At 37.6% G+C, this 13513-nt stretch overlaps 1 protein-coding gene across 10 annotated transcripts in view; it reads right to left on the bottom strand.

The window, feature by feature from the left end:
• Positions 1-1377: 1377 nt before the first annotated feature.
• Positions 1378-13513, bottom strand: part of rbfox1 (RNA binding fox-1 homolog 1) — a 332184-nt gene continuing 320048 nt past the window's right edge. For 6 of the 10 annotated variants that reach the window (XM_086070103.1, XM_086070140.1, XM_086070118.1 and 3 more), the window contains 2 exons: positions 11233-11308; positions 1378-3894 (listed from right to left, as the gene is read on the bottom strand). In XM_086070103.1, coding sequence (XP_085926229.1) covers positions 3772-3894; positions 11233-11308 — 199 coding nt within the window. In that variant the 3' untranslated portion in view covers positions 1378-3771. Of the gene's footprint in view, positions 3895-4008; positions 4115-11232; positions 11309-13513 lie in introns of all 10 variants that reach the window. The other 4 variants (XR_015094247.1, XR_015094244.1, XM_086070131.1 and 1 more) reach the window with 2 other exon arrangements.

Here is a 13513-nt window from a genome sequence, read left to right as displayed (position 1 = left end):
CAATACTGAGAGTAAATGTTCTTTAAAATGTCTAAATTTAGCTCATCACAACAGTAATTTATCAGGGAAGCTTGAGGATTTAATTTTAAAAATGTGCTCTTTTTGAAAATGTAAATACAGTATAAAGTAGTAGTATGAAATACATAGTGCACATGCATAGAGTTTGTTATATAGATTTCATTGTTCAATAATGTTCTGTGAAAAGTCACCTACTTTTAAGATCACAATAAAATGTGGACTAAAAACTCATCAAAACATTGTATACTGTACTGAATAAAATAAAATCTATATGCCAATTTGACGAATCATTACCAGAGATGACCTCTGGCCTAACAATTTGATCCTGAAATATCCCGTTTGTAGATACCTCTCTGACATGTGACCTGCCATGCATTATTGATCACCAGTTTCTTCACCAGTGAGACATAATTAACTTGTGTAATGTGAACCCTTCATCAAATTTAAACATTTATATTGCTTATCTTTTGGCCTAACCACGCGGCAAAAATTACACTATTTAGATTGAGCGTAATTCATGTCTTATTTAATGAAAAGGCAAGCAAGGACAGACATAATTCACATGACCCAAAGAGTGTTCTTCATCACCTTGTGGAGTGGTGCATTTAAGAAAATAGTTAAATCATCCATCCATCCATCCATTTTCTGTACCGCTTGTCCTCACAAGGGTCGCGGGGGTTGCTGGAGCCTATCCCAGCTGGCTTCGGGCAGTAGGCGGGGTACACCCTGAACTGGTTGCCAGCCAATCGCAGGGCACACAGAGACGAACAACCATACTCACAATCACACCTATGGACAATTTGGAGTGTCCAATTCACCTGCCATGCATGTTTTTTGGAATGTGGGAGGAAACCGGAGTACCCGGAGAAAACCCATGCAAAAAATGTTAAATCAGTGCATGAATAATACTTTCAAATATAAAAACAGGTAAATGTTTCTGCAACTTTTATGTTATTGTAAAAGACTGAACTCAAACTTCATCCTTCCAGATTCATTAAAATGGGTGCATTATATAGATATAATTTCTACAGCTATGGAGTAAATGCTTTAATATAAATATTGGAATATTGAAAGCATTCATGAACTCTTCCCAAAGGTTTGATTCACAACCAATTAAAGGATCAACATTTAAAAAACCAAACACACAATATGCTGTTTTGAGGTAACACAAAGCAAAATGGATTATATTTGAAGTTAAGTTATTCTCAAAGTTCATCCCAGTGTTTGTTACAAATAACACCCAAGAAATGCATTACCACCCCCTCCCCCACTAAGGTGCATACATTAAGAACCCCCCCCCTGCTATTTCTTGTTTTCTTACATCTTATTATGTGCAATATGGAATCCAAGCATAAAAACTTGAGAAAACAAAACTTTATTGATGGTTATTGACATGTGGAAGAACCATAGTACATGCACATACAATGACAGTGCAGGAAGCCTCGTTTTGAACCACATCACCTACTGGAAGCAGCACTTAGTTAAAGTAGTTACAGAATCAGACATTCAGCATAGTGAAGACCTTCAAGTCATCCCGTCTCTGAGCAGACATCGTCATTCAGAACTGACCCAGATACAAACTGCCCTGATGCTTTTACATTGCCTTTAATGCGGTGCAGCTGTGGTTCAAATTTGTGATCGATACAAAAGGGAAGATATGTGAATAACACCACCACTAATTGGGAACATTTGTAAACAGAACGTGGTGCACGGAGTGGCACGCAATACAGCCCTAGCCAAGCTCCCTTTTCCCAAGCAGCATCCTTCAAATACACTACAGGTTGATTCCATCAGCTTCTATGTACATCATGAATTGCTTGTTCACAAATGATTTACTTTTCATATATATATAATTGTATAATATTCAAACAGTTATTTTTCCAATGAGTAAAGGTTGCTTGATAGTCTAGAAAAGGAAGTTATGTCACATTAAGAATAACAGAAGAGCAAATGAAGAAAAAAGAGTTACACCTACAGCACTGATATGTCTCAGATTTATGTGGAAATTACAAGTTACATGTGCAAAATGGTACATTTGACAAGATAAACAAATGATATACTGTATAACTACAGTGTCATTATTTGTAAAGACTTGCTAGAAATTAGTTGATAGAAAAGGAGCTAGCTTGTCCTAACAACTGATCTAATTGCCTAAATCTAAAACATTATACCATTATGTAATTCTTATAAGATAATGTCTTCACTGCACAGTTCAAATATAATACATTGTTTGATTATTATATCGTAAGCCCCCACCCCCACCCCCCACCATCACCACCCCAAAAAATGTAATTATTGGACAAAAATAATAATAAAAAAAAATTAACATTTAAAAAAAACGGCAAAATACACTGCAATATATACTTAAAATTTCTCCAGCAATATCAACATTTTCAGTTATACCAATGAATTTATTGGAAGTTCCTCTTAAAAAATATAACAAAACATCTGCATCCTAATAACTTTTGCTACTCGGGACACAAAAGGATAGTGCATCAAATTGCTTAATTTATGATTTTATTTAAATTAATTTTACTTTTCCTCTCATTCACAATCCTCAGATGAATTCTTATGTCATCATTGTCTATGGAAGCGGGTACTTGCTGGCATTGCTTATTACTTCCCATCCACATCCTAGTCAAAATTTGGAATCATGACCAAATTACCCCAAAATAACTAACAAAAGTGCAGTGATGCATATCTGTGAAAAAACGAATTATTGTACAATAACCAAAAATATCTTAGGAGAACAAAATAAATAAAACAATACACACAACAGAAAGAACAATGACCATAATCAAACTGTACAGTGAAATGTGATGTTGAGGTCAGTGGAAAACAGATTTTCCTTTAAAACAAATGCGATAAGAAAGTCATGATCTTGAGATGATGGAGTTAAAAAAAATTAACAATCCTTTGCTTCCCCATACCGCTTTTAATTAGCCTATCCCGCCCGCTAATGTTCACAAAAACTCTGTTTATATAACAATGTTGTTGACATGACAACAACAAACAAAAAAAACAAAAAAATAACGCATCAGTCAAATTGGTAAGTGCAAAAGGATACAGAGAAAGAAGGATTTTTTTTTTGACGAGCACTATACTATCCCTTTAAACACTCAATGCGATTTAATGAAAGCCTTGACTCTAAATTGTCTTACTTCAGGATAAAAATCATTGTTTTAGGAATAGAAACACTAATCTCAACATTTGGAGACTCGTGCTTATCATTGGCAAAAGAGATTTAAAAAAACAAAAAAAACAAAAAAAACAAAAAAATAATAATTATCATACAGAGTGGGCATTATATACAACAATATGCATCAGATAAGTATTTCCTCAGTGTCCTAATTTTTATTCTAACATTCACTCTATTAGTACTAATATGGACACAATTTCTACAGCTGAAAACTATGTTCAAATCTTTAGAAATTAAAACCCCACAATATCAAAATACACAGCACAAAATATCTGAGGTATAAGATGAAAAATATCAGCTGTCATTTTAGTCTTAATATATTTTTCTCTCTCTTAGGAGATGCTGAATGATGCTTGAATTGCATGTATTGCAATATCCAGGCCTCAGCAAATGTCTCTTTTATATTCATACTCCTTCACTCTCACACACACACACACACACACACACACACACGCACCCCCACGCGCGCACACACACACACACACACACACACACACACACACACACTTTCTTCCTGTCCAGTTGGAAGGTTGAGTTTCTGTTTGGAAGTGCTGCTAATAGGGAGCAAAGCGGCTGTAGCCTCCCCGGTATATACTAGCCTGGAGGGAGGACAGCACAAGCCCGACGTCGTCAACATGGCTCCGTGTTTTGGCATCGGTCAGAGGGGTGAATGCATTCTGAAAAACACAATCAAGAAAACAAGAAATTGCAAAAAGTACAAACACAAAATCAAACTTATGCACACCCCTGGTCCAGTACCAATTAGAACTGCAGTTCCAACATGACATTACCGTTTTTCCAGTGCAAACCGATGGAGGATGAAAAGACCCAAGACCGGAGCAATCGTCATGCAGCAAGCACAGCGAGACACTTCATGCCAGGGGTACATGCCAACTGCTATGTGAAAGAAATCCAGTCAATATAATCATTACAAATTAGAGGGAAGAATGGATTTAAAAAAACCTCAAACAAAAGGGACATTGTGGGAATGCTGGCGCAGTTGGTAAAGCGCATTGTCCAGTAACCAGGAGGTCGCAGGGTCAAATCCAACCTCCGACTGTACATTGCAAATATATCCAGGGCTGTTGTGTAATATACATGTATACCAACTTACTATCATATAAAATTAATTATAATTTCACTGAAATGATTAAACCCTGCTTGGATCACATTTTAGTACATTCAATGGTTCGATACCAACTGACTATCATATCAGGAATATCAGCAATATCAGGATTATAATTTCTCTGAAATGATTAAATCCTACTTTAGACAGATTGCTTTTCAAGTTTTCATTTTATTCATTTGTCATTTAACTACACTTAGAAATGTGTAATCTTCACATAAATTATATTTCAATTTACTTCATAAGCACATGAATTAAAATCTCAGCATTCAACTTTTCTGCATTCCCACGCAATTTCTGTAGAAATTGCACTTTGACTAGTTTAAACAGAAAATTTTGACTGACAGCATCAACTGAAGATTGATTATGCCTGCTAAAATGTTCTTGAGAAGGTTGAGATGCAACTCTCTCAGGACATTAAATCAGCTCTGTTTGTCGTGGAAGATGTTTCGCCTCTCATCTGAGAAGGCTTCTACAGTTTCATGCCAAAAGGCTTAGTTAGCATAACTCGGGCTGATCTGACCTGGACAGACCAGCCTGAGTTGGTGTATAAAACCCAAAGATGTATGCTCCAAATTGGAGCGTCCATCTTTTTGGATGCTAACGACCATAAACTCATTCACTCCCAGCCATTTTCACTGAAGCAACCCCCTCCTGGCTGTTATACTGGATTTTGACTGATTTTGCAAGAACCACAGAATATTGTGTATTGCTCTAAAACAAGGGTTAAAGTTCTCCGTCGCCGGGACGGATTTCCGCCATTCAGAAAAATTAAGCCCGTGTTTCACTGAGCCAATGGTGCGTGCACGTAGTCGAAATTGTTACTTTTACGGCAGGCTTCCTTCAGTGTTGCATAACGTTGCAAAGCCACTTGCTACACTCTCCCAAACCATCTTTATGCTGACAGGGAAATTTTGAACATGTTAAAAATTTGATTAGAAAGAAACAAACAGTTGTGCGCTGACTGCGCTCTTTGACAGACGAAAATGTCATTTACGCAGAGTTGCATGCACGCCATTGCGAGAAGTGCAGCTACTATTTGCCGGTTATTTTTCAACTAATGTGGGTTAATCTCATCTGAAAGGTGCCGCGTTGATAAATTACTAAACATCAACAGGCATGAACATCACGCAAGTTTTGGCAAAATACGCTGTTTAGAAACCGACATATGTGACCTATAATGTGAATTGTGAAGACCCTTGTGTGTATGTGTGTTGGTGGGGTGTGCTATGTATGTCGTAACAGCTGGTAGCCACTGCACTGTCGAAGGTAAGTCATGTGTCACCCTCCAATCACCACCTTTACTACTACTACTCACCACATTATAAAAACGGCTTAACTTGCCACAGGGATAGGTGTGTTTTTTGTTGTTGTTATGGTTTTTTGTGTGTGTGTGTTTTGCGCTTAAAAAGTTTTAAGTCAAATGAAAATTGTTTGCTTTAACCCATGCTCTAAAAAAATATTACCTACCAAAAGGAAGATTAGAGTCTCTTTCTTCATCAGGAAAAAAAGTATGTTTGTATCTGTTTCCGTTTAGCAGCCGTTAGCATTGGAGTATAGCTAAGTTTCATCATTCATTATTCACATTGCTGTTGAAAACACTGTCAAAAAGAGCTTGTTGCAACAAGGCCCTAGCTGATCTCTTATACTCTGCTGCCACCTGCTGCCTATTATTTGTAATACTACCAATGCTTTAAGCGTCCTCTTCAGGTCAGAGGCTGCATCAAAGCCTTCTGTATGCGCTAGCATAAAAAAATATATATATATATATAAATACGTGTTTGGGACCATGGCAGTATTTAAAATAGAATGTTTTTATACGTTTTGGGGAGCCAATGAGTTAATATTATGCATGGCAGTGAGGCCTCTGTCATTCAATAAGTAATTGAGAGGAAACTCCCTCATATTGTATTCAGTTGTAAAAGATAGGGAGCCACCTCACAGTCACGGGGGACTATGTATATGTTATTTGTCAGAGGGGAAATCATTGAGTTTCTTCAAAATGTTTGAAAGGACGGTGAAAGAATGAGCCATATAATGTAGTTAGTCATTCTGTTGCATTTCACACAGATGCCACAGGTTTGATTCCCTGCCACTAACTATCTACTGCCTCTTTCAAGCCTGGATAAAATAGTGTCAAGAAAAGCAACTGGTGTAAAATGTGCCAAACAAATCATGCACCTTATATGACAACCCCTGCCTAATGTAAACCTTGTAAACGAGCACTGTTGAATCTCTACTTTGGTTTCTTGTTTTCTGATTCTAAAAAAATTACTTATGTTTAAAGTAGCACTAAGGAACTTTTCAACCTTAATAAAATATTTTCATAACTCTTCTAAAGAAACATGGACTCAACACTAGTTGAATGGTACCTTTCCATGGCCTGAGGGGTCTGTATCATTTTTACTGGCACTAAGCAACTTTGAGGAGGATGATAGGAACACTGCCACATAAAAAAATTACAAATGTGCTGACAGCTTTATGGTTTATGCTGGCGTGAGCTCATGGGAAATGTGGTCTTCTTTCAGGCATAACATTACCGCTTTTGTCCATATGGTGTCGCCATAATCAACGTAAACTGAAAATTGCTTAGTGTTGCTTTAACTCCGCTTTATTTCAAAAGTACTTTTACAACAGCACTGCAGCTGGGTAAAATGTGGCATCTGTTGCTTTGGCCTAACAGATATTTAAAAAAAACACAATTGTTTTTTGTTTGGATTTTTCTTTTCTTTGTGTGTGTTTGGGGGGGGGGGGTTACATTTTGGCACATTATATTTATTATATTTAATGCAGGTAACCAATAGAGTTACGATCGATACTAAACAACTATTCAAAGTTAAACATAATAATAATAACAATCATCATCATAATAATAATAATAATAATAAATTCCCTTTTTGACACACATCACAACCTTGCATGATCACAATGTGGATAATAACGCAAGGATATAATTTTTGGGAAATGGGTAGTAGTTCTATGTGACATCTATAGGAAATCAGCTAGAAATCATTTCAGTTTGAATTCAAATACAGACATTTTAAAGAATGTGTTCTGATTTCAATTTTATGGATAGGTAACATAAACTCTTCCAAGTGTATTTCCTTATTTTGTCTGTTTTTGAATCGACAAAACCAAATCAAACGTGAACCAGACCAATGTATTTTTTAATAAGCTTTACATAAGTGCAAAAAAAAGAAAAGAAGTGGGGAGTTTGTGTGTGTGTGGGGGGGGGGGGGGGGGGTCTGGCACTTCAATAATGTTTACACGATCTCTGGCTTGCACCTCTCACAAGATCCACAGACACAAAATCAGTCACTGCAATTAGATAGAAAACTGATTGAAACTGCAGTAAAAGCATCGAGATTGAGAGCACCTGACTTTACATAATGAAACCTGTCTCAGTATGAAGTCATGCTACATTTTTAAATGGACCTTACTTTGTCAGCTGATGCAATTCACAGCAAGACAAGTAATAAATCATTCAATATAAGAGGCAAGTGCTGGAAACTATACAGACTTCTCTGCTGTTTCACGTTTGCTTATCGCTAACAATTAATTACATTTAACTGACACATTATAACTTGACACAATTTGAGTAATAGACATTAAATTACATCTCATAACTATTTCTCTTTGGTCTGAGTGGGAAATTGTGACCAATGATCACATTTGAACACTCCTCTGACCATCGCTCACTCAATTCTTTTTCCCTCACGTCCTCCCTGCGGCTGTAGCGCCACAGGAGATTTAATTATCAAAATGACTAATTATTTCATTACCAAGGAGTGCGGGGTGAGGTGGTATCCACCAAATTAGAAATATAATAACTAACATGGACTGGGCTGCCAAAGCATGAGGACATTCATCACCTTTTACAGGAAGGATTAATGTGGCATTTGGGCTGCCGTTAGCAGCGCAGACAAATTCAATTAAGTTTAAGTGAGGATATGTCGACGCCGCAGAAAAGCTCATGCACAATGCCTGGGAAGTTGGGGAAGAGAGGAGAAGTATGCAATCACACAATAGGTGGTATGCTTAACTGTTTTGGATCATCAAGCTGATTTAAATATCCCACAAAGAGATTCCAAGAAAATCCATTTTTGAATTAACAATTGTATTTATTAAAGTGGAAGAAAGTGACTGTCACCTCCAGACATGACTATCCAGATTAGTTGAATGAAGAAATACCCTAGACAGAACCTGTCAGACTAAGTTGAAGTAAGATGCAAGATCTCAAAAGAAATAGATCAAGTCAAGAGCCAAAGAAATTCAAGATCAAATGAGAAACAAAATGATAGAAATCCATCACTCTAGAAAAGTTTTCAAAGACCTTTCTAATGCTTTCGGACTCCAGCAATCCATTGTCAGAACCATTATCCACAAATGGAGAAAATTGGGAGCAGTGGTAAACCTTCTCAGGAGTAGTAGGCCAGTCAAAATTACTCCACCAACAACTTATCCACAAACCCAAAAGAATATCCAAAGAATTCACTAATATCAGTGTTCCTGACCCTGGGCAAAACTGGCATCCATGTGCCCAAAATAAACAAACAAACAAATAAATAAATAAATAAAAACACATTTTGATAATCCCCAAGAACTAGTCTGTGGGATGTTGAGATACAATGTTTGCAGTGCAAAAATAACAGTATTTGAATAAAAATAAAAAAAAGAGAGAGAGAAGAAGAAGAAGAAATTCCATGGAAACAGTCAAAGATCGTGGTGGCAGAATGAAAGTCTGTTGCTATTTTACCTTTCAGGACCTGTCAGACTCACTGTGTTTAACGGAACAATGAATTCAGCTGTCTACCAGAAAATCCTGCTGGCGAACATCTGACCATCAGTTTGTGCCCTCAAGCTTAATTCTCGTGTTCTGCAGTTCACCTCAATTTTTTTTGTGTCTCCACAAAAAATGAAGGTTTTGGAGCGGCCATGTCTAAGTCAGGATTTAAATTAAATTGAGATGCTGTGGTTTGACCTGAAATGGGCAGTTTATGCTCAAAACATATTCAATATGATTAAATTAAAACAATTGGGCAAAGAAGAGCGGGCCAAAATGCATCCAAAAGGTTCATCGGCAGTTATTGCAAACGGTTGATTTCAATTACTGCTGACAGATAGGTTTGGATGTTTCCCCTTATAAATTAAAATTGACATATACGGCATATGATATTTCCCTGGGTTGTTGTCTGACTTAAGCTAGAATTGTTAATCGCTGTGACCTTTAACTTGCTGAATGCTCTGCATCCTTCCGCACACTTAGTTTAGAGCAGTTAAAACCCATTTTGACCAAGTTTGCGTGGGCAATGACAAAGACAGGATATAAACCACGAATTTACCGCTATATATGAATGGACTGAATGGTCAATAGGACCCTCGCGACTGAAGCCAGAGAGCAGCCATCTTATGTTGCCACTATAATGACAGCTTCTGTTGTTTTTCTCTCACTGAAAACACTGTTAGCAGTGCGTGTTTTACGTTAGAATCCCTGTATGGTGTCATTAGAGCCTCGCAAAGAGCGAACTTCACTGTTTGCATCGATCATTCAGAGTATATTATCTCGTTATTTGACACGCCCACCTCTGGTAAGCAGTATTAACAGTCCACTTATATGTAAATCCGTGATATGAACAGGGAACCATTTTTTTTTACACATTAGATTTTCTTCTGCAACTGTGTAGATGATGGCATCCACTGGCCGTGCATAAATATTTCTGGTACCTTCTGGCATTAACCTATTAGACTTTGACTTGCAGTACTCTATTCTGGTCCTTCATAGTATTGCGAGCATTAAAAACAAAGCGGCAAAAGAATTTCAGGCGGAACCTAACGTTGGCTTTGTAGCCTAAAGCTTACCCTCACAACGATCGCAGAGGGCCTGAATTGGAACATACAACCTTAAAACTGGGAAGTTGATGTGCTAACCAGTCAGCCACCGTGTTGGCTTGTTCTTGTGAGGTGTCAAAATTATTTTGAGGGAAGGTATCAGTGCTTGTCTTATTGGACCTCAGTGAAGCATTTGATACGATTGATCATAATATACTGTTGAACAGTCTGGAAACTTGTAGTCCTAAAATGGTTTAGATCCTGGTTCAAAATTTGAACTTTAAAGTGCGGTTCTCCAAATAACACAAGTTGCATTATGTCTCATAATCCACTATGAAACAGATTCTTCTTCTTCTTCAAAATAATGAAACAAATAAAAGGCTGCAGTTATCCCAGGTGTGCACGAGCTTCTATTGCAGAGGTGGGCTATCTCGGTCCTCGAGGGCCGGAGTCCTGTAGGTTTTGGAGGTTTGTCACTTCCAACACAAGCTGATTCTAATCAACAGGATCGTTATCAGGCTTATGCAGAGCTTGCTGATGAGCTGATCATATATCAGCTGTGTTGGAGAAGGGTAACATGCAAAACCTGCAAGACTTCGGCCCTCGATGCCCACCTCTGTTCTATTGTATGGAAACAACAAGCCTACTACTGCTGCTCCGAGCTAAGTACACTGGTAAATGAATGGACTCATAACCATGGGCGCAATTATGATGATTAGCGCATTCTAATTTACAATTTGGATCTAAAATCTCAAATGGCCTAGAGAATTATCAGCATGATTTTGTCATTTCCCTCATTAGTGAAACAAAATGTGATAATTGGCCATTTAGCCTGTATTATTCCCACTCCACTCCTGCCTGCACCAACTGCAGCGATGAACAATGAAAACACAATTAAAGCAAGTGACATGCACAGCACAAAGAGGAGCTGAATTCAATATAGTATTTTTGGGGGCCTTGGGGGGTCTCATGCTAAGGTTGTTATTGTAATACAGATGAGAAAGGTTATGAGGAAGGAATTGTAAAAGGGACAAAAGTGTGACAGGCATGGCAGTCTTACCATGGCACCAACGCTGTATGTGGCTGCTGGAGTGAGTGTGTGGTTGTAGGGATCGGCAGCATATACTCGTCCATAACTACACACACACACCAAAGAAAACAGATCACATGTTTTGATTACACAAATATTCATATACTAAACCTTGCCAATTACAAAAATTGGAATTGTGGAAACTCTAGAGCAGTGGTTACACACCTTTTTTGGCATGTGTACACAAATCCTTTTTGTTCTACCAAGAGTACCTCCTCACTTATGTGTCTTAATGAGTCTCCAAAAGTAGAGCTTAATGTAAATGATTATTAAATGAAAATTATTTTATTTTGTTTTCTTAGTTTAAACATAGGCATTCATTTTACTTAAAAAATAAAAATAAAAATGTTGCTTTGAAAATAAGTACAGTAATAGCCATACATGAAAAATTACTTATCAGAGTATAGAATAAACATGAGTTCACACAAAAAACTGGAGCTCCTTTAAAACCCCTTTAAATAGGCATTTATATATAAATATCAGGAACAAAGCATTTAAGAATAATATATTACAGCTCTAAAATCACCTTAAAAAAAAAGATTTGGGCAAAAAAACACACGATATTTTCCCCCCATTGAACACAATCTATTTCATTCATTCACTTATTCATTCATTTCCGAACCATTTTTTAAAGAAAATGTATATTTGGTATACAACAAACTTGTACCATGTTAAGATTACATAAATAAATGAATGAATGAATGAATAAATGAATAAATAAATAAATAAAAAATAAATTACTGCAGTGGGGGCAGTGGGCTGGTAGGGTGCCGCGTGGGCCTGCTGTGCCCTCTTCTGCTGCATTGGGCTGGGGGGGGGGGGTAGTGGTTGCTCCGGACTCCCCCTTACGGGGCCCGAGGGGTTGTGCCCTGGTGCTACCACCGCCTGGGGGACCCCAGGGCCTGTGCTTGCCGTCTTTGGTGGAGGTTCTCATGCATGCCAGATCCACACCACCATCTACTGAAAATCAAAAATAATTTGCTTCTCCCACTGTATTAGTGGAGTTTGTGTATGTCACTCTGCTTCAGCTATCCTTCCTTCCTTTAGTCCTTCCTCTGGTCTCTTGATGTCTCCCTAATCTAGTTGGAATTCAGATGTATCTGGGGCTGGTGAATGATTCTGGATTTGTAACTCTGTGGATGGAGGGTGATGCCCAGTTGGAGTTGGATTTCACTTTGCTTCATCATTTCCTTCCTTTGATCTTTCCCCTGGTCTCCTGACAACTTCACGACTCTGGTGGAACTCAGAAGTCTCCGGTTTCGGTGAAGGGTTTTAGGTTTCATTCAACACACGAATGCTCACACACACACGTACGGACAAAAAAATAAACAAACAAAAAAAGAGAGCGATGATGATGGTGACGTTTACTCGGTAAGGCTGTCGAATGAATAATACTGAGCTCTGAAAGAAAAAAAAATACATTTGTGGAATATATGGAATATAGTTACGAAGCAAAATCCAGCCATTTTTATCAATCTCAGCCATTTTGCCATTTGCTGTCAACTGAAGATGACATCATTGTTGCTTAGGGCTCAGGCAACGACAGCTCACCTGTTTTCTTAAGATGAGCTGTGATTGGTTGTTACCTCAGACCTGAGCAACTACGATGTCATTTTCACTCGACAGCAAGTGGCAAAATGGCCACCTTCTGATATTGATAAAAACTGCTCGATTTTGCTGCTTAACTTATATTCCACTAATGCAATATTAACCAGAATACCGTATTTAGACTAGTGGGCCTGCATAGAACACATTATTGTCAAGAATATATATTTATTTATTTTTGTTGGGGAGTGGGGGGTAACTTTCTCTTTAACATACATTATTAAAATGATTACTAAGGGACAAAGAAAATACAAACAAACAAACAAACAAAACAAGATACACGAGAATGTGAATAATTTCCACTGCCCGCCAACTGAACCTCCTGCCACCCGAGGCATAACTTTCTAGATCCCCCACTGGTTGAAGCTTACTTTCAGATAAAACAGTTTTAATAGAATATTTATTTTACCTGGTTAATGGGATATTCTTTGGTGTTTGCCTTTTTAGGGTCACCACCATGATTTTCACGGTTTGAAGCTTTGAAGTGAATTTGTATGTGTCTATTTTTGCTGTAGCGATGACTCATGAATCAATAATAAAGCATAGTAATACTTCTGAAAGATACTCAGTTGCATGGGAATCAATGATTTTGCTTAAAAAATATTGTGAGTATTGTCCATACTACTTTTTATATTGTGACAGACCG

The sequence above is a fragment of the Leptonotus elevatus genome, chromosome 1, assembly GCF_054856555.1.
Source record: "Leptonotus elevatus isolate MCC_2025b chromosome 1, RoL_Lele_1.0, whole genome shotgun sequence".
Taxonomy (NCBI): Eukaryota; Metazoa; Chordata; class Actinopteri; order Syngnathiformes; family Syngnathidae; genus Leptonotus; species Leptonotus elevatus.
Note: the sequence above shows the minus strand (reverse complement) of the source record. Positions and strands in the feature narration are given on the sequence as shown.